The sequence below is a fragment of the Ctenocephalides felis genome, unplaced genomic scaffold, assembly GCF_003426905.1.
Source record: "Ctenocephalides felis isolate EL2017-DRISC unplaced genomic scaffold, ASM342690v1 CF-g0.4_SCAFFOLD_01170, whole genome shotgun sequence".
Lineage (NCBI taxonomy): Eukaryota > Metazoa > Arthropoda > Insecta > Siphonaptera > Pulicidae > Ctenocephalides > Ctenocephalides felis.
This window is the reverse complement of record NW_020537324.1, coordinates 70,441,887-70,464,416: the sequence shown is the minus strand read 5'-3', so window position 1 is coordinate 70,464,416 and position 22,530 is coordinate 70,441,887. Positions and strand designations below refer to the sequence as shown.

The window sequence follows — 22,530 nt, the reverse complement described above, 5'->3', positions numbered from 1 at the left end:
TATTATATAGTTTTTTGTTTATGAATTGCATTTTAATAAAAATTATATACGTACATTGTGAAAGCTATTGAAAGAGTAATGCTGACTGGCGTGAGAAATACTGTTTAAAAAACACTGAATAGAAGATGGATGGAAAGTCGACGAGGAGCTTTGGGAAAAATATAGATTTTTATCTTATTTATATATTAAATGTATATAAATATAATATATACCTGAATATAAATAATTATATGAACTTAGTTCGTAATATTCAACATCAACAGAAGTTCAACATAATTAAAAAAATGTGTCTTTATAGAAAATAATGGCCAATTAATATTAGTGAAAATAAGTTGACAAGAAAACATTATCCCGAAGGGTTTTAGAATAAGTCATTTGCTTTGTAATGAATTTTTTTATTATTAGGCAATAATTTTTACAACTATCCTTAAAAAATGGTGTCCATGTGAAATTTTAGGATTAAATATAGAGGATAAAATTATGTAACCGTTGACATTTATTTTGAGATTAATAGAGATTAATGTAAAATGAATTCTCTTTGGAATTTGGCTTTGGTAGTATTCTCGGTGATCTTCAAGGCGGCTTTTGTACTTATTTTATTAAGTTTGCATTTCATCGTTTAATGTGCTGACTAGTTGTTTTCATAGATTAATCAATTTGGAACAAACTTTGGGGTATTCGATATTTTTTTAAATAATTTATTGTGACGTTTTTGAATTTTTAATAAAGAAATAAATTTAATTTCAAAGTTGTATACCGTATATCCAAATTAGTTTAATAATGATTTTGTACAAGTAAATTTTGTTATGTATTTTTAGTTTAATTTTTTGCCAGTGATATTTATTTCTCGTTTCTTCAAGCTATCAATAATAAATCATGTGTTTAAAGGGGCATTCTAGTGAGCAGTCATTTTTAAAGTATTGTTTTTAACGAATTTCTGAAATATAGTAATAATAAAAATATCTTTGATTTTCAAAATTTGGCCTGCCATTTTCTTCGCAATTAGTTATTAAATGTTATTGCCTGCCATTTTCTTCGCAATTAGTTATTAAATGTTAAAAAAAGCAATAAATATATTTACTATTCATTATTTTTAACACCTATATTAATAAAATATTATTAAAATACAAAAAAAAATAAAAGAAGTTAAATATTAAAAAAAACTGGCACCTAAGTCTTCCCATGATTTTAGTCTTCCTGAATCATCTAAAATGAAAAAAAAAGATTATTAATCTACAATGATGTCGCAATCGCCCGAACTAGCGATGAGTACAAATTTTTTTCTTACAAAATGGCGTCTGTTTGAAAAAAGTGATTTTATTTACTGTTTTTTGAGTTTCTCTAATTTTTAAAAATAGTAAAAATTGTAATTTGGGAATTATGCTAGTTCGGGATACATATAGGTCTATAAACAAGACTCTCTGAAAATTTCAAGTCCAGTAGAACTCGAGAAATCGTGAGAAGAGTACTATAAAAGTCTGTTCTGATTATAAGAAAAACGCATTTAAAATTAAAAAATCATATTACAATTTCTAAATAGTACAAACCGCTATTAGTTTTGTATATATTGTTTTTCAAGTTTTTTCTAAAATACGATTATTGAATAATAATTCAAATTTTTTTTTGGCCGATTTAATAATTTTTTTTTATAATGATGAAGATCATGGCCAAATCAAATTTTAAGGTCCTACGGCAAGTAGTTTAATTTTAAAAATTCATCAAAGTTTGGAAAAATATGATGAGTCAAAATTTGTGTTAAAAGTTGCTTTTGTGATGTGAAGAGTCCAAATTTGGAATTTTGTCAACGTTTTCTCAAAAACGGCTGAACCGATTTCACAATGACGAAATATTTATTATTATTTTTAAGTGTTTAGTGAACAATATATGGGAATTTCATTTTATTCAACCTTTTCTATCGCTCAGCTCTCTTTTTATTTTATTAAAAGGAACCTGTTCGAGGCACATAGAGATTGTTCCCTGCGATTATGTCAACTCGTATTCTACGCTAATAGATTTAATTACAGCCCTTGATTGCATTGCTGAACGTCTCTTGCAAAACGCTCAACTAAAGACTAAAGATGGACATTACATAAATTATGGGTTTTTTATTCGATACAAAATAGTTTGTTGTAGCGTCGACGACGAGGACGAACAGGCTCAATCGTATGAAATTCTTGGGAAAAAATATGTCAACGTTTTCTATGATGATGGGTTTATGTCAGATGTGATTATTCTGATGGCATAGTGGTGGTTATTATTATTGTTTGTTGAGTTTTCATTTGAAGATTGTTTTGGATTGAGTTATTATAGTGGTTGTAATTATATTGTTCATGATTATTCAACGATTACAATTACTTTTAAATGTATTTATTTATTTATTTTTTATTTATATTTTTTTTTCTTAATTTCTCTTCATATGACAGCAAATTAATTTCACTTATTTATCAATATTTAAAAGGATTACTAATGAGTAACCTTTTAGAATAGATGTTAATTATCTATATATCCCCAAAATTACTGAATGTTTTTTTTTGAATAAGACAGATTGTAATTAATAATAAAAAAAATTATTATTCAACTTACCAAAAGAAAAGTTTATGTTTTGCCAAAATATCTGATTTGTTAATATTATTGTTTCGTCGACGTTTTAAGTCATTCTGAATCGTTTGAGTGAGTGTGTGTGAATGTCAGCCCATTTTTGACTTTTTGTCGACTTTTGCTCAAAAAGAGATGCACAGATTTCCGAAATTTGAAAACTGTTCGATGTGATTTGAAAATTAGAGTGGTTAGATTTGAGCAATGACTAATAAAACCGATGTTAAAATTAACAGAAAGTGTAATTTTTTTGTCCAAGTTTTTGCCAAAAATCCTAAACCAAATTTGAATGTTTTTTTCGAATCATTTAGAAGTCGTGCTGATTAGTTTTTACTAAAAACTGTTTAGTATGGCCATGATCTCTATCTAAATCGTCTAAAAGGTTTTTTTTTCAATATTGAAATACAAAGAAACAGTCCGACCGATCTTTACTAAAAACTGAGATAAATCAAAATGAGGTTCGGGTTTTGTTTTTCAGTTATGTATTTATTTTTGAATTTAAAAAAGTCAATATAAGTATAAAAAGTTATATTCAAATAATTCGTAATTCTAATTCCGACTTTTTAGTAAAGAACGGTCGGACTGTTTCTTCGTATTTCAATGTTGAAAAAAAAAACTTTTGGACGATTTAATATTTTTTTATTATTATTTTATTATGATGGAAATCATGGTCATACTAAACATACTAAAATTTTACGATTCTACGACAAGTTTTTTAATTTTAAAAATTCATCAAAGTTTGAAAAAATATATGAGGAAAAATTTGTGTCAAAATTCGCTCTTGCGATGTGATAAGTCTTAATTTGAATTTTGTCAACGTTTCCTCAGAAACGGCTGAACCGATTTCATAAATTTGTGTAGTGTTCACAGAAATTAATTAATAATTATGTAACTAGATTCTTTAAGTCGGTGTCCCTAATGAGCAGCTTACAAATCTTCTCTAGTTGTGTAAAAAATGTTACCATTTATTTAAAAAATGATTAAATAATATAAAGGACTACGTACATAATATATGTAATCGTGCCTGTTTTTTCTTATAACAGATGTTTAATATTTCACAAAACAATTTTTTGAAAAAAAAAATGCTTCGGCATTTTTAATGAAATTTAACATGGCAATAAAGTTCATGCACTAAACAGTTCTACATAAATTGGTTAAAGTATATATAAATAAAATTTGGAATAAAACGCTATAATTAATTTAATTACAAATATTATAAATGTGTTCCAAAACTTTATTTTTGAAACAAACAGTAAAAATTTCATCTAAATATCTAAATCTTAATTTCGGTTGATTAAGCCAATTATTACACATGTCGGGAAGTTCGTGCAACTTGTCTTAATGCAAAATGCCACTTACACTTAGTTTCAAATATCATTTCTTTTGGTGGGCAAACTAAACTTAACAATTCGTGATGTCTTAATTTCGTCATTCGTCATTCTTCAGAGAGAGGGTGTAATTTGATCTTTGGACTTCTTGATAAAGTTGATATGTGCCAATCAAATCGCCAGAAATGCATTTCTTCGTATTAATTTGTATAGAACAACCGAAATTTTTTGAATGTATTGGACCCCCACTGCTTATTAATTTAAAATTTCGGTAGGGCGGATAGTATTTTAGGAGGAGTCTCAGCATAATTTTTAACATTAGCAATTGAAGTTTTATTTGACTATATCCGAGGTGCAAGAAAATTTTGAATCTGGGATAAAAAAATTATTCATAATTATGATTAAATCAGTAGTGATATGTGCTATGGGCTGTAATATCATGTAAGTTTATGAATTTTTTTTATTAAAATTTATTGTTTTATAGAATATTATATAATGGCTGTATAAAAATTTATCTTGTTACATATTATTTTATTAATTCAATTATTATCATTAACAAATTTTAATATTTTTTTCTATTCAAATCTTTAAGTTATTAAAAAGTTTTTAAACATGAAATTTTACTTTGGAATGAAGATATTTCAAAGCATATTTGACAATGTTTTTCAAATGGTCAAATTTTACTGAAACTATATACTCTAATCATATGAAAATACATAATTATTGCTTTTAATTTTGTTAGAATTTATTATTAATAATAATTTAATTTATTAGATTTTTTTAATATATTTCTGATTCAGATAATATATTTACATTTATCATAATTAACTTCTCAAAGTAGAAATTTATGTTTTTGCCAGAAAATCCGATGTGCTAACTTTATGATTTCTCGACGTTTCAAGTCATTCTGAAGCGATTGACACCAAATTTGGAAAAAGTATGTGTCTCTATGTATGACCTGTCGTCAAAGTTTTCTCAAAAACAGCTGAATCGATTTTAAATATATTCAATGCAACTCGATGAGAAATTGTGTACATCAGTTTTGCACGCGGATCGGCTGAGCCGTCTCTTTGAAATTAGCAGAAAAGTGTAATATTTTTTGTCTACGTTTAGCCTGAATTGATTTTAATAATTCAATAACTGTTAGAAAGATACTGGTTAGGAATGGTACTTTTTAGTCTTTGGTAAAAATCGGCCGGGCCGTTTTCTTGTAATCAACCGTTGAATTTTTTCCCACGATTTTTATGAAACTTTTTTTGTCGATGAATATCATGGTCTTCTGGATCATAATAAAATATTACGGCCGTGCGAAAAGTCGTTTAATTCTAAAAATTCATCGAAGTTTGAAAAAACGAGCAGCGTTTATTAAAATTAGCGATTTCATCGAAGTTTCGGTAGATTCGATTTCAAAAATTTAAAAACCATTCGATAAAACTCGATAAGCACTTGCTTTCGTTAGATTTTTGATTAAATGGGCTAATACTCAGAGTTAATCACGTGTTCGATTAATAATGTGTAATAAATCAAGTCGGAATACTTATAAATCACTCATAAATTAGTATATTGAACTATTATTGATTAAGTCGATTACTTACACATGTCGGAAAGCTCTTAAGGAGTGCTACTTACAACTAGTTTCAAATTGCCATCGATTGTATAACATAATTTAATTATTAGTCTTAATATTGTTTTAATTTTGTATTAATTTTAAATTTTACTCTAATTTGTCTTGTAGGATTATATGAAGTGATATAAAATTAAATATTATTTTTTTACTTTCTTTAAATTTTACCTGATTAATTTTATTTTGTATGCGTATAATCGTTCGATTATGTAACTTGTTTCCAGGAAAAATGCAACTCACAAGTTGCAATTTTTTAAAAAAAATTACAAACTAGTTGGTTTAGTATTTAGCCTTGAGGCAAGTTACATGAACTTCCAGATATGTGTAATTAATCGACTTAATCAATAAAATATAAATTAATTCATGAGTAATTAAAAGTATTCCGAGTGGAATTATTACACACATTTGAAAACGAACGATCACGTTAACTTGGAATATTTTCTAAAAGCTAATTTTCAAAAATCAATAATTTTTATAATTGAACCAGTTTCCATAGGACTTTAATGGTTTAGTATGTTCATTAAGACCGAGTACTCTATCGTTATACCAAGTAAATTGACTAATTTTAATTTTAACAAACGTCAAAAAAACTACTCATTTTCTCAAACTTTGATCAATTTTTAAAATTAAACTACTGGTCGTAAGGCCGCAATATTTCAGTAAGTTCTATAAGACCATGATATATATCGCCAAAAAAAGTTCCATAAAAATCGGCTTCAATTTTTTTTCAACAGTTAATTACAAGAAAACGGCTCGGTAGATTTTTACCTAAAACTAATCAGCATCATTCCCTACTAATATCTTTCGAATAGTTTTCGGTTATTTAAAATTGGTTCGGTAGTTTGAGGTTAAATGTAGACGAAAAGTTTAACACTTTTTTTCAAATTACAAAGAAACGGCTCGGCAGATCGTCTCACAAAACTGACAAACGATAGTCCTCATTGAGATATCAAATGGCTTTTAAATCCCTGAAATCGGTTCAGGCGTTTTTGAGAAAACGTCGATCAAAGGTCTAACTTTTACAAATGCCAAAAAAACGATACTAATTTTAGCAAACTTTGAAGAATTTTTAAAATTAAACGGCTTGTCACAGGGCCGTAATATTTTAGTATGATCTAGAAGACTATAGTATCTACCGTCAAAAAAAAATCATAAAAATCGTCGAATTTTTTTTGTTAAGTTTATTACAAGAAAACGGCCCGGCCGATCTTTACCAAAAACTAATCAGCACGATTCCCAACCAATATCTATCGAATGGTTGAATTGAATTTTCAAAATCGGTGGACGAAAAATTTTTCACTTTTCTGCAATTTACAAAGAAACGGTCAGGCCGATCGTCGCACAAAACTAAGAAACGCTAGTCCTCATCGAGATACATCGAACGGCTTTTAAATTTTTGAAATCGGTCCATACGTTTTAGAGAAAACGTCGATTTGCGGCAAAAAATCTGTTCACACACTCACACATACACACACACACATACTTTTTCCAAATGTGATCTCATTCGATTCAGAATAGCTGAAACGTCGAGAAAACATAAAATTAGCGAGTCGGATTTGCACATTGCACATTTGCACATAGTTGTTGTTGCAATTGCATTTGCGATATGTATGCAGTTATTCCCGTTAAGGTCAATTCGCGAAGGAACACACACCAACTATATACTAAACGTATAAAATGATAACGAGTTTTCGCGATTAATGATGGGTACATATATAGGTATCAAACAAATCAACCGATCCGAAGAAAGGTGTACGATCAAAACCGCGGGAAACATAGGAGAGCCGGGGGAAAGTTGAGATATTTGTCATAAAATAGTTGTAAGTGGCATTTTGCCTCAAACAACTTGCATAGACTTTCCGACATGTGTAAATAATCTACTTAATCAATAAGAAATCAATAAATTAATATGTGAGTTATTTATTAGTATACCGAGTTGCTACAAACTTTATAGCAACTTGGTATGCTAATAAATCACTCATAAATTGATTTTTTATTGATTAAGGACACTTTATAGTATAAACTGTCAAAATGTAAAAAACTATCGCATATTATTTAATTTCGAAGAAAATTTTTCATTACACTTTCTAAAAAACGTACATGGGTTTAATATATATATATATATATATATATATATATATATATATATATATATATACACGGAGTAATTTCTAAAAGCGCGGCCAATTAATCCAAATTTTGATCAATTTTTATAATTGAACCACTTTTCGTGGCACTATAATATTTTAATATATTCAAAAACCGCCGGATACTCTATCGCCATACAAGGATTCATTAAATTCGTTGTTAACATTTTTTTTATTCATCAATTAAGAACAAAACTGGCCGATCTTTGCCCAAAACTAATTAGCATGATGTTCAAATACTATCGTTTTTGAATTTTCATTAACGAACGCGAATAAAAACTTTTGACTTTTTGCTAAATTTGAAGAAACTATTATTAATCGAACACGTGCCTAGCTCTGAGTATTTCATGAAAGAGCGACCGCATAATTTAATATTTTTTTATATTTGAACCACTTTCCGTAGGACTATGATGTTTTAATAAGATCATTAAGGCGAGGTACTCTATCGCCATATCATGTATTATTAAAATAATAGAGAATTTTATTTTAAAAATCAATTATGGAGAAACGGCCTGGTCGATCTTTGTTCAAAACTAATCAGCACGATTCTCAACGCGGCCGAATTTGTTTGCACTTTCCTGCTAGATTTAAAGAAACGACTTAGCCGAACTTATTAAAAAAGCAATCGAATAGCTTCTAAATTTTTTAAATCGGTTCAGCCGTTTTTGAAAAAACGTCGATAGTCAAAAAAATTAAAATAAGGGTAATTATGTTTTTAAACTTCGATGATTTTTTAAAATTAAACGACTTGTCGTTAGGGCTGCAATATTTTAGTATGTTCTATAAGACCATGATTTCTATCGTCAAACAAAAATTGTCGTTTTTCATTATGAAATACGGCCCTATCGATCTTAATCAAAAACTAATCGAATTTTTAAAATCGATTCAGGGTTGTGAACTAAAACGTGGACGAAATTTTTTACACTTTTTTGCTATTTACAAAGAAACGGCTCATCACATCAACTGGCTTTTAAATTTTTTAAATCGGTTCAGCTGTTTTTGAGAAAATGTTGTCGAAAGATCAAAAATCGGTGTCAGCCATACACACAAACATACCTTTTTGAAATTTGGTTTCAATCGATTAAGAATTACTTGAAACGTCAAGAATATAGGATTTAATTTAACAAGGGTTTGATAAAATGATTTTGTAAATTAAAAAATAAGAATAGAATGGAACTGTTGAGAGAAAAATTGTATCAAATATATTTTATAGGGAGTTAATTACTAAAATATTGTTTGATACCAAAATTGGCATATTCAGGAATATTCTATAATCTTTAGGATTTAAAAAATTGGTGATGATGTTGTGGAATTGATAATTACTTTTTTTATTTTATTAATATATTATTTTCATATCTCAGTCAGACAGGGGTGCCTGGTATAAGAGATTATGAAGCATTTCATATTTTATATATACATAACATTTATGCCTACTTCATTATAAAAAAAATTTAAATCATCATACTACGGATATTATTTTCATGTAAATTCTATCCTTTGCACTTTTATTTATTTAAATTTATGTTATTATTTATCAATATTGCTAGATGTTAATTATTTAACAGTTGTAATAAATATTGTAATTAAAAATATATATATAAATTAATAAGCCTTATGTTTAAAATATCTTTAAATATCTCTTCAATCTCTTTCGTCTACAATTTCTATATGATAAATAAAATTTATTACATATTATACTTGCGTTCCATATGACATTTTCTCTCATTTTTTTTTAATTTATAATATAACCTGTAGTAGTAATAGATTAAATACCATGCAGTCAATTTTTTTGTTCCTCAAAAGGAATTCGAAGTGTTCATTATTACTATTTATGAATGGCAACGTAAATTATCAAAAATATACTAGGTACAGTAAGGATGTTAATTTCACGTGTTAATCATTTTTATAACATTATAAGTTTAATCAGTTTTATTTAATAATATCAATATTATCTTTCAAAAAGTAATCTCTTACCACCTCTCACTCTAATCAGAGATGCCTTGTAAATTTCCTCATCCGGTTTCTCTAAGAATGCGCCTTATATTCTTTAACATAGAAACCGTGCATTTGATCCCATTTTGTAATTGATACGCTACCTTACACATACCTGTAATTTGCTATTAAGTGCACGCCTTATCAGAGACTTTACTTGTAATTTCTTCGCCTGTTTAACCACATTTTATGCTTGGAATGCTATTTGTAACTGATGAGAGTAGATGATAATGTAAAAGCATTCACTAAAAAAAACCTAACGTAGAAAATTTTAATACGATTAATCAAGATTTGTATGATGCAACAAAAACATTTGCAAACTTAATTGAATGCCATTCATTTTTTTTGACCGCAATAAATTAGATTTTTACCATGTTATAAATTCTCCAAGAGGCTACTGGAAACATGTATTTATAATTCCTAGAACATGCTTTTGTCAAATTAAATCATCATTAAAAATCATCACTGTAATAAATCAATTAAATCTCTTCCGGATCTAACTTTCCGGCTTCTAAATTAGGTATAATAAAATAATATTAAGTAACGTTTTTTTTATAAATTAGTTAGATTCGGTTTTATTCAAAGTAGGACTATGATATAAAATATTTTAAATCTGATTGATTGTTATTAATTAATTTTTAATTAAGGAAATGGATTTCTTATTAATCATCTTCATTTGATGATTCGAAGAGTGGAATTTCGAAATCTAAACTATTACTTTGTATTTGCTGCTATAAATCACAAGATTTATTTAATGAATTAATGTGGGTATTTATTTAAATAATTTATAAAGCTTTATTAAAACTTTTTTTTCTTAACAAGCCTTCTGAGAAGTTTTACTTAAGGCATTTTAGACATATGTATGTCTGACATACACGTTTTAGTAGAAGGAAAAATAAGGTTTAATATAGGGTCATATATGCGTGACATAAAAATTTCCAGGAATTTTTCCAAAAAAATTTTTTTATACATTTTTAACTAAATTATTTAATAAAGTTAACATGGCCGATGTGATTTTTTTTCTGAATTTATCGTGGCGATTAACGTGTTAATATCACTGGGTTATTGAAATTATAAAAAACTTATTTAGTGTAAAATTATGTTATTCTTTCTATACCTAATTTAAGTAGATAATACAACATGATTAAGTTGTTTTAGTTATTACTACTAAATTCCTATACTTACTTTATGTAATACAAAATTTATTTTTTATCAAAAATGCGTTTTTCAACCGAGTCGACAAGAGATATTCATGATGAACTAGAAATTTTATAATAGAACTCAAAATCACATTGACGAATGTCTAAATATTTAAAAATAAACATTCCTGGTGGAACTTTAATAATAGAAAACCTCATGTCTTATGCAGTTGTAAAATTCCATATGTAATAATACAACAGTTGATAGCTGTTTTGCTGAAAAAATAAACTAGTCGTGCATGGCATCGTACCTTAAGGAAAATTGGTAAAACTTTCCGTACCGCCATTTAAAATGTTCAAAAATTTAAAATTGTGATTTTATTTTTCAAAGCATCTTTTATCCTTTTATATGAATCGGATGATTTTTGAATCAATCAAATCCGTTGATCCGGGCTCTGGAAAACGTCGGCGAAAAATTGCATCCGCATATATATACATACCACATAAGTACATACATACGCACACTTTCTATTTGCTAACGTGTGCTAAAATGTTCAGAAGATCTTAAAACGTTAAAATATGCAAGAATTTTCATTTTCGATTTTTTTGAAAATACTATACTATGATTTACCCCAAGGGAAGTTAATAATAAGGTAACCATATTTTTTATTTCTAATATAAATAACTTAAATATGATTCAAAACACTATTTAAAGAAATATTTAGAACTTTTTTTAATGAATCAATTTTTTGTATACAGAAAAATTTACGAGTACACAATTTTATAAATATTTTGATATAGAATTTTGTACTATTTGTTTTATAAATAACATTAATAAAAATTAGTATTGTTAATTTAAATCGAAACTTCTTCAAAGTACTTAAGCTAAACAGTTCTTCTTCGAATATTTTTGCTATATTCTTAAATTTGAAATTGGAAGTTCGAAATTTGCAATGTTAGAGGTTATTTTAACTCACCTTTGAAAATTTTCATATGTCTTTTTCAAGGAGGCTGTAATTTTATTAACAAGTAATAGAAGATTGAATAATTGAAAGATTTAATTTCAACTAATTATTTTCAAAAATTTGGGATAATCCGGGATAGAAGACCGAGGATCAATATTGATCCTAGAAAGCTCTGGGTCACCTTATCATAATGAGATTTTTTTAATCAAAATATGTATATGATATAATTCATTAAAAATTTATGACGTTAGTAATAAAAGCTAACGCTTACAAGAAACTTTCAGTTGATATTGATAATAAATAAAGTAATGCATTCTTAATCTGAACACGATTTTGAATTTTAACAAATAAAATTATCATAGATAAATCATTTAAATACATTCTGTTTCTGTATCTAAATATTCAAAATTATAATTACTATACTTTAGAAGGATTGAGTAAAAAAAACTCAGACTGTAAGCCTAAAATTGCATATTACGCCATGCCTTCTTCTCAGAGATAATTGAAAACGTCTATCAGGCCTCTCCGCAGTAGCTTGAGGGCGATGTGGTAAGAAAATGCATTTTTGCATTTCGTCACTTTGTTCATGAATTGCAAATCGTTTAAAAGTTTTGATTTTAATCAAGAATTGCCGTATGTTATTAGTCTTGAAATGATTTAAAACAGGACTGGTTTTTTGACTTGATAGATTGAAGTCACAGGGTTCTCGACCAGATGTTATTTCGAAATATTTTGAACCATAATGCTGAATATTTAAGGGTGGTCCCACTTAATGGGATTTTTATAAAATTTTCTTCTCTCCACCTCTGATCATCTGAATCCTGCACATACAATAAAAACTATACGTAATGGTCTCAAGAGAAAGTCTTCATTTCATTTGACACACGGCCATTTATTGTCTCTCCGCCGTCAACCGTTCAGACTTCAGATAGATTGGATGGAGGCGCGTGTTTCGCACAATGGAACTGAAAAGCAATTTAGATTTTAGTACTTTAGTAGAGGAAACAAAGGCGAACATAAATATAAAACATTCTAGCAGCATACGGATTTTTTTTTCAAATTAAGGAGAAGCATTTTGGATATTTTCAATAAAGTAAAGCAGTAAACAATAAAATATATAATAAAATTTAGATAAGATAGCGCGGGGCCTAAAGGTCCGCTGGTAACAAGATCCACCACTATTATCAAAAACATGTAACGTAGGGTATTTTACCGGTACTATTTTAAAGTAGAGCACAAAAGATTTGTAACCAACCAGCACTTTAAATCAGGCGACATTGTTATCACTAGATGAACGGTTATGTTACTATGTCAATTTTTCAAAGAGAGTATTGTTTTTAGTTGTTAGTTTTTAACTTTCAGTAGGATAGTTATAGTAATGGGCCGAAAATCAAAAATAATTTTTTTTGCATTTCTCCACGTTTTGAAGGTTTCTGAACATTTTAGCATACCTCAGATTTTTTTTGTATATCGAAAATAATTCAGATTTTAATTTTAATTCTGACTAAAGTTCTAATATACTTCAAACAAATAATTTCAGTTTTGCAATTCAGTTCATATAATTCTTATAAATATTAGACAATGTTACAATATTTATAATAATCTATTTGAAAATATTTAATATTCTTCGAACATTTTGTTACGGCACGGAAAGTACCAGTAATTTGCCTTAAGGCACGCATGCCATACATCACTAGTTTTGTTTATTTTAATATACCTGAATATAAATTTGAAGTATTGTATTGAGAAATGTAGTTGTTTTATAAGAAATATTGTTAATTTTAAGCCTGATTCAACAGTTTTTTTAATAACCTCAATAATAATTCACACGTGGATGGGGTAAAAAAGACTATTCAAACCTTTACACTTAGTAGTCGTGAACAAAAAGAAAATAATAAATAGAATTGTCTTGTAAAAAAGTCTTTTTACAAGAGGAAAATTAAATTAATAGTTAATCCAACTCTGATGATGAACTCTTTTAACAAAGTTCCAGACAAAAGTTGTATTCAGTGAAAAAGGTGTCATGTATTAAATATGCATTCCAAACATTTTTTTTATATTTTGAAAAATAATGAGCTTGATTATAATAAATTAAACAGAAGTACTTTCCAAGTAAGATTTATAATAAAAGTAAGAGCTGATAAAGATTTTTGTTCATTAAGTATACTTAATAATATATATTCACATTATGATTTTTAATTTCGACGTTCAACCAAATAATTCTACTGCATCACATTGATTATATAATATAGCAATTATTCCGTGAAACCTCTTTAAAATTAAAAATAAATTAGTACATTTTTACTCCTGACTATCCCTTTTTAATAGGACCAGATGATAAATTTAAAGTACCTTCCAAGTAAGACTTATGATAGAAGTAAGGGTTGATAAAGATTTTTGTTCATTAAATATACTTAATAATATATATTCATATTATGATTTTTAATTTCGACGTTCAACCTAATAATTCTACTGCATCACATTGATTATATAATATAGCTATAATTCCGTGAGACCCCTTTAAAATTAAAAATAAAATAGTACATTTTTACTCCTGACTATCCCTTTTTAATAGGACCAGATGAAAAATTTAAAGTACCTTTCAAGTAAGACTTATGATAGAAGTAAGAGTTGATAAAGATTTTTGTTCATTAAATATATTTAATAATATTATTCATATTATGATTTTTAATTTCGACGTTCGACCTAATAATTCTACTGCATGACATTAATTATATAATATAGCTATTATTCCGTGAAACCCCTTTAAAATTAAAAATAGTAAAATAGTACATTTTTACTCCTGACTGTCCCTTTTTAATAGGACCAGATGATAAATTTTATAAAAAACGGCTAAAAATGTATTTTTACAATCATTTGTTTGCTAACAAACTGTATTTTGCAACCGCAAGAAAATCATATCTTATCTAATATCCAATTATCACTATTACTTATTCTGACTATGCCGATGATTATTTCTTACTAATTACTAGATCAAGGTTGTATACTGTGTAATCTTTTACAGTTTTAAGTAAAAAATGTTTCCATGAAATTTGTATTTTGCATTGGTTGAATAATGTAGCTATTGGTTGAATAGTGTAAAATCCCTTTGGAATTAAAAATAATAGGACATTTTATTTGTTTGCCCGATGGCTGTCCTTTAGTATCTAGCCTAGGCAGTAAAAAATACCAGGTGAATTTTTGAAAAAGAGAAAAAAACACATTTCTATACGATTATAGCTGGGTGTTGGACTGAACCTAGTCAAAAAGTTTTTTGTTTTATATGTTTTATTTACTGCTCAAAGTCACATTCGACCTTCGTGCACCGCCCTACCCTATCATTTTTTAATAAATTTTATAATGGAATTTTTAATAAAAATGTCAAAATAATGAAATTATTTAAATAATTTTACCAGATACGACGAATTGCTCCGAGTTTCAACGGTTTTCATGAAACATGCACATTTATACTTTTCTCTACTCTAATCAATTTAGCTTAAACCAATTAATAATTTAAGGCATTTTTCAGATGATATTTGCAAATTCTCATGAATAATATAAAAACATGGACATACAATAAGGTCCGAGACAGTTATTACTATTCTTCACCATACACCGATTTTCTTATGATATAACTATTTCTCCTCTAGAAAAACTAATTTATCTTCTTTTATTTTATCTTGCGTTTTATATTTGAATTGTGAATAAAATGCATGTATTTTCTTTGTTTCAGAAATGAGCAATGGGACGCCCAAAGAGCGACCCGCTGCTGCCCAACATGCTGCGGACGAGGTAAAACATCTAAAATATTATTTGTATAAAATAAAAGCTTATGGTAATGGTAAAGGATTTTATTATGCAGTAATTTCTGGTAAGAGTGGAAATAATGTCACTTATGCATGGAACTAAATTTTATAGTAAACATATAATTAAGCACACACATTAGATGTGAAAGAATTTTTATATATTTATCACGTTATTTTTGTTTTTTATTTTTTTAGATAATTAACATAGTGTTTATATATATTCACGGAGAGGAGCATGATGGGATACTCATACCGAAGTTTTCTTCGACATTATGTTGAAACTTGAAGGAAGCTTCGGCACGAGTATTCTGTTAATGATAAACAACAAGGTCATCTATTCAGTCTTATACATATTTCAAAATTCATAAATATATTCTATTATTTTATATATGCAATATTTTTCATATTGATGAATAAAATTTATTATGAATGGTGATAATATGGTGAAGCGCTGTAGCATAAGCGTTAATTCAGGAGAATTTTTAGCACTTGAGTTAAAGCTTTTGCCATAGAGCTTTTCCATAAATTGCAAATTTATTTTGTATTTTTTTTGTGCATGAAATATTTTAGCAAAAAATATAATACTTATCACCATGAATTATTGAATTGTAGCAGGGGAGTTAGGGGCTTGATGTAACAGTTTAATATATCTTGACATCCTCTCATTATATTTCTTCTAAATAATAACTATTTTTCTACCGAATCAAGTAAAAATAATTCTATAAATATTGTTCATTATCTCACAATTAATTTTGCAAAAAAAGTTTGGGTTTAGTTAAAACCTCAACCAACTACCAGGACAAAAAAAAGACAGTAATAACTCTGATAATTTATTCTATACTTATTTTTAAGAAAATTAACTTATTTCTGAAGTAAGTAATTTTTTTCATAAATAAACGTAAACTATAATTAATACAAATAAATATACAGTGTATCTTGCAAAGATTTTACAAACTATAAATTCCACCCAATTTTATTTACTTGTTTTGCATGTTACAACTAGCCTCAAGGTTTTATTTCACCTAACTCCAGGTGTGAATTTTTTGCATCAATCAATATTAATTGTTACACATTATTAAAGATTGATAAATTTGAAATAAAATAATATTTATAAAATTCAAAATGAGTCAATAATAAACCAAACCTAAATTTTATGATAGTATAATTGTACTATCATAAAATTAATTTTATGATATTTTACCTGTCAAAAACGACGCACCTGCACACTTTTGTATACTGCTTCCAGGAAGATCTGACAATATTATGTATGATTGTTTGCTTGTCAAATCGAGATAAAAAAAATTTAATATCGTTTAAGATCTTATTAAAAAACGCCTTTTACTACTTGCCCCTGTTACAATGAGCTCCTAGCTCCCCTTTTTATACTCAATTTTTATACAGTATTTTTTTCTGAAAATTATATGATGTTATCTTATGAATGAATTTTATTTTAAAAATATTAACAATAAGTTGAGCTTGGATTTGAAATGCACTATCAAATATTAAAATTATTTAAATTAATGATCTGATAATTTAAATTGGTTAACTACTATAATTTTTTTGTCTCTAGAAAAATGTTCTAATTTATGGCATTCGGATGATGTTACTTAATAAGTTCGTTTTACAAAAAAGCAACTAACTTAGTTTTTATTTTATTGATCAAAGTTAATCAATAATAGTGCAAAATAAAAAAGTGCAATTTATTGTATTACTATATATGTAAAACACGAATTGTTAATTTTATATCATTGTAATGCATTTTGGAAAAAGGAATATTTTTGGTAAAGGGTATTCACGGTTTCTGGAAATATACACACAAGAAAGATAAAATTGCATTGTAGCATCTAGCAGAGTTTTGCGAGCATATTTACTTCTCATTGATTCTGAAAATATATTTGCAGTTATCTAAAAATATGCTCGAAAATTCTGCTGAATGCTGCAAAATCATAGTCGACAGAGATAAAAAAGTGCTGCAGAAATTCCAGGAAACCATAAAAATTGTGAGATAAAAAATTACTAAGTAAGAGTTTTTGTCGTTTTTTTTAAAAAAATTTTCTTCGTTTGCAGTTTGATCCCCAATTTTGACTGCAACATATGTTGCACACTTATCACAGACCACTTTAATTAATAACATTTTTCTTGTTGTCAAGAAGTTGGTCCATTTTAGATATATGGTCAATTACATAATTTATATGAAACATTTGTTATTCTACAATAATGATTTAGATCTGAAATGAATTTATTGGGTAATGAAGGGTTTTAGTATTAACTGACACTGAAGGGTATTCGACTCTAGCGCCAGTTTTTGCTACTACTCTCTGTTATCAATGCGCCCCAAATATTTAAACATTTATTTATAAATTTTTCACGATTCTTCCACTTTTTAAAATAATATTCAGAACGGAACATTATTTGTTATCAATATTTCTCTACAATCAGGACCTCTATTGAACAGAATGATTTTGGAGATGTGTGCATTTACTTGATTAAATTGAATACAGATGTTTTACAATATAATCATGTACTTGAGCAAATAAACAGAATCATAAGAAACTCATCATAATTAAGACTAAAATGCTCTATAGTCAGCAGCAATATTTTGGTCCGAAGAAATACCAGGAATCTTTGTTTCATTATGCATTTTAACATTATGCTTATTTATGTATGTATTGCATATTTATGTATCATATTTATATAATTTAAATGCATGTTCTAAAATTATTTTTATTAAAGACACATTTATTGTAGATATCGCTTTACACACTTTTATCTTTTTGGTTTTGGTGAGTACTAATATTAGACTACAAGGAACTTATTGGACACAGGTATAAATATAATGAAAATCGTTAGTCATATGTGTCGGACGCAAATAAGTTCTACATAAGCCGTATCAGACACATATGTCTGATATACGACGCGATTTGATCAACGACACTCATGGCTGAAAAGACAGGACAAAAAGAAAGGTGATGGTGTTGTGATAACCAATGAAATATTAATTTTATAATTCGAATATAATTATAAAATTATTATAATTTTAATTTTCATTTATTTCCAGGCTGTGGCGTTACTGGAAGCCGCAGCCGGGGGTCATGACCAGACTTTGTCCGCAATGTTGGCGCGCGGTGTTGATCTTTCTGCTACGGATCCACAGGTAATTGATAATTTTTTTTTTAATAATAATCGCAGGTACTATATATTAGAAAGAGATTTATAATATCCGATACCCGATTAGTTTGAATATGACTCCACTTTAGAGATGAGTTATATCCGCTTAACAACTCGGACGACTCCGATCTCGTTGGGATGTTCTTTTTTATTATGTCTCCACAATTTGAAGAAAGAGAAGGTAAAAATTCACACAATAGTCGCTTTTTGCTTTATCATTTTTTGAGGAAAAATGAGTCCATATAGTACTAGTTTTAAGTCCCATTGCCATTTCTCTGATGATGAGTTGCACTCACTTACAGATATTTCTATACGGAGAATAAGCGGAAAATTTGAGAATCAAATTCAATTTTATAATTATTTTTGAAGAGTAAAAATCGAATGCGTTGATTATTTTTATATCAAAAAAATGGTAGGTAATTACAATTTTATAATTATTTTTGAAGAGTAAAAATCGAATGCTTTGATTATTTTTATATAAGAAAATGGTATGTAATTACAATACAACATTTGCAAAAAAATATTTCTCACCAAATAATAATAGCTCACATTTCTTTTCTACTATTTCTATTATGAGGACTACTAATTAGTAGTTCGATTAGCATATTAAATAAATTTTACACAATTATGTAATTATAATTGTGTGAAAGTAATAATATAATTAAAATACTAAAATAGATTAAATGCAATTATGTAATTTTCGGCATGATTCCTGATTGCTGTCTTTTACGGATAAGGATTATCGCAGTTATAAATATGAACCATATATCTTTTAAATAAATGATGTATTTGAGTTGATCTGATTCTTTTGATTCAGACATTTTTCATGAAATCAAGATTTGTATTACGATGTAATTTTAAAATGTTTATTTATCTATGTCAATTTGCTTGTTGATATCAGTACGCATACAACATTGATATCGGTACGCATACAACGTTGATGCCGGTACGCACACAACGAAAGAACTCTATTCTAAGAGAGCCGTAACGCACTTCCGTTGCATTTGTATGGATTTGCACCCTAGTCGCGCCTAAAGAAGTTTTACTTCAAAAATAGATCTAGAGCCAGTTCAGGGGAGTCGGATATGACAAAGACTCGGATACAACTTCGCGGGAGGAGTTATATCCTTCGGAGTTACCTAACTTTGTTATGTATACGTATTCATTTCAATTGTTGTAAATAACACTTAACAGAGTATTGCACATTTTGTTTGTTCATTTTTTTCATCTTAAGGGTGTTTTTAATGTAATGGTAATGTATCAATTTTTTTCCAAGTATACTCCCAATTATCCCATTATAAATTTTCCTAATTTACTCTCTTAAAGCTTATATCTTCTATATACTCGTATATAAAAATAAGTCGGGTTTTCCTTCCTGACGTAATAACTCCAGAACGCACGAACCGATTTCGACAATTTTGCATTCGTTGGAAAGGTCTCGGGCTCCGCAAGGTTTATAGCTAAGAAAATTAGTTGTGAATGGCATCGTGCCTTAATGCAAGCTGCTGGAACTTCACGCACCGTAATTAAAAATTCTAATAATGACATTAGTGAGAATTATCTGAATTATGCTTGGTTAAGTCAACGAGCAATTCTCGCCGCAAAGAATAATAATGATGTACACGCACTGAATTTCACAATTCAATCAAAAATTGCTGGCGATTTGGTGACATACCAATGATTCTGACTGGTCTTCAAACTGGTTTGACTTCAAACCATTGCAATTTCCAGTTTGCCTTGCGTTCGCAATAACAAGTCTCAAGGCAAATCGCTTAATGTTTGCGGGATAAATTTTAAATAGATTATTTAGAAAATCATTGTTTTTCACATGGGCAGTTATACGTTGCCTGTTCACGAGTTGGAAAACCATCCGCTTTGCTTGTGTTAACGTCAGACCAAAAAACAAAAAATGTGGTTTACCAAAGAGCACTTCAATGAAACGGATAATTTGCGGATTCACTTTCATTTACTTATAATTAGAGAAGTTCAACTAAAAAACTCTTCATTTTTGTAATCGAAATAAATTCATTACTGTTGTATAATAAAATCAAGTTTTTTCTTTTCAAATATAAAACAAACAAAAAATTTCTTCATCTGTCTCATGAAACCATCTGGCGGCGAAACGGAGTTCGTCGGGTTTGCTAGTTATTTTATAAATATAAATAGATTTAGTTTCATTATAAATTTTAATTTCATATTTTCTTTTACAGCATGGGAACACCGGATTGCACGAAGCCGCCTGGCGCGGTCACAGCCGTTGCGTGCGGGTTTTGGCCCGAGGAGGAGCGTCTTGTTCGGCCCGGAACGCAGCCGGATTCTGCCCGCTGCATCTCGCAGCTCAAAACGGACACAATCAAAGCGTTCGAGAAATGCTTTTAGCTGGAGCCGATCCTGATCTTCAGAACAACGTACGAAACAAAATGAATACATTTATAAAGTCTTAAGCATGCATGCTGTAAAAAGTTATGAAATATCAAACAACATGCCAAGGATTAAATTAAATTGATGCTTTTATCTTTAGTATGGAGACACGGCACTTCATACGGCTTGTCGATATGGTCATGCAGGAGCTACCCTGATATTGCTGTCTGGACGCTGCAAAGTCGGTACAGTGAATTTGAATGGCGATACTGGCCTGCACATAGCCAGCGCCATGGGGAGGAGAAAGTTGACTCGTATTTTGTTGTCTGCAGGCTGCGATCCAATGTTACGGAACGCACAGGTATGATAATACAGTCATTTAATTCGATAACTTATAAAAAATCACTGCACATCATAATAGTCAATTATAAATTTTGATGTGATTACGTGGTTTAAAAAATATACAACGTAGGGTAGGGCAGGGAACAAAGGTCCATTTAGGCTTTAACAACTATACTGAAAAAACCAAACAAACTTCAACATAACAATTATCTTATCATATTTTGTCGATAATGGTGGAAAATCTTTTTAACTTCCCGTAGGGCAAGTTATAGTAATCGCGAAAAAATCGAAAATGAAATTTTTTATATATATTTACGTTTCAAAGGTTTCTGAACATTTTGGCATACCTTAGAAAAAATGGATGTATGTGTGTGTGTGTGTGTGTGCGTGTGTGTATGTATGTGCGGATACAAATTTTTGTCGACTTATATTTCGTCTTATAAGTTAGATGGCGACGCGGCGCTTACGCGCTTTGACATTTTGTCTCTATGCAGTTAAAGCAGTACGATGGCTTTGAATAAAAGTTCAGAATTTCCAAAATATGTCAAAATAACATTTTTTTTTCAAAAATTTAATTTTTTCTAAGTAATTTTTTTTAAATGTTAATCGTTTTTAAAAAAATAATAATTTTTTGTACGGGAAGTTCCAGAAATTTGCTTTAAGGCACGATGTCCTGCGCTGCACTAGTTATATTTTTGACTAAATAATGGTAAATCTTTTTTATCCTGATTTTATTACCCAGGGTGAGACGGCTCGCGACATAGCAGACCGCAAAGGACTTGTCGAAATTCTAGATATCCTTGACAATCCTCCTCCGACAAATCTTCAATACCACACACGTAATGAAGAAAAATCCAGGAAGAAAAAAGAGAAAAAGCATCTAGCCAATGATGACTTGCGAGGATATCACATGTCGTCAGAAAGACGTAAATTGAGGAACGTGCATTTCGATGCATCTAATAAGAAGTGGTCACCTTACGGATGCCACTATTTTCCGGATCCTAACAGTTTTCCTAAACCGAAACTTGACACTGTGCCAAAGGTAATAAAAAACAACAGATAA

The 22,530-nt window shown here is 28.6% G+C and overlaps 1 protein-coding gene across 1 annotated transcript in view; it reads left to right on the top strand.

The window, feature by feature from the left end:
• The window catches only part of LOC113367607, a 71,008-nt gene that overhangs the window by 43,690 nt on the left and 4,788 nt on the right, over positions 1–22,530 (top strand). Inside the window, exons 2-7 of the mRNA XM_026609200.1 lie at positions 15,524–15,661; positions 18,546–18,562; positions 18,655–18,750; positions 20,975–21,172; positions 21,286–21,486; positions 22,210–22,509. Coding sequence (XP_026464985.1) covers positions 15,524–15,661; positions 18,546–18,562; positions 18,655–18,750; positions 20,975–21,172; positions 21,286–21,486; positions 22,210–22,509 — 950 coding nt within the window. The remainder of the gene's footprint in view (positions 1–15,523; positions 15,662–18,545; positions 18,563–18,654; positions 18,751–20,974; positions 21,173–21,285; positions 21,487–22,209; positions 22,510–22,530) is intronic.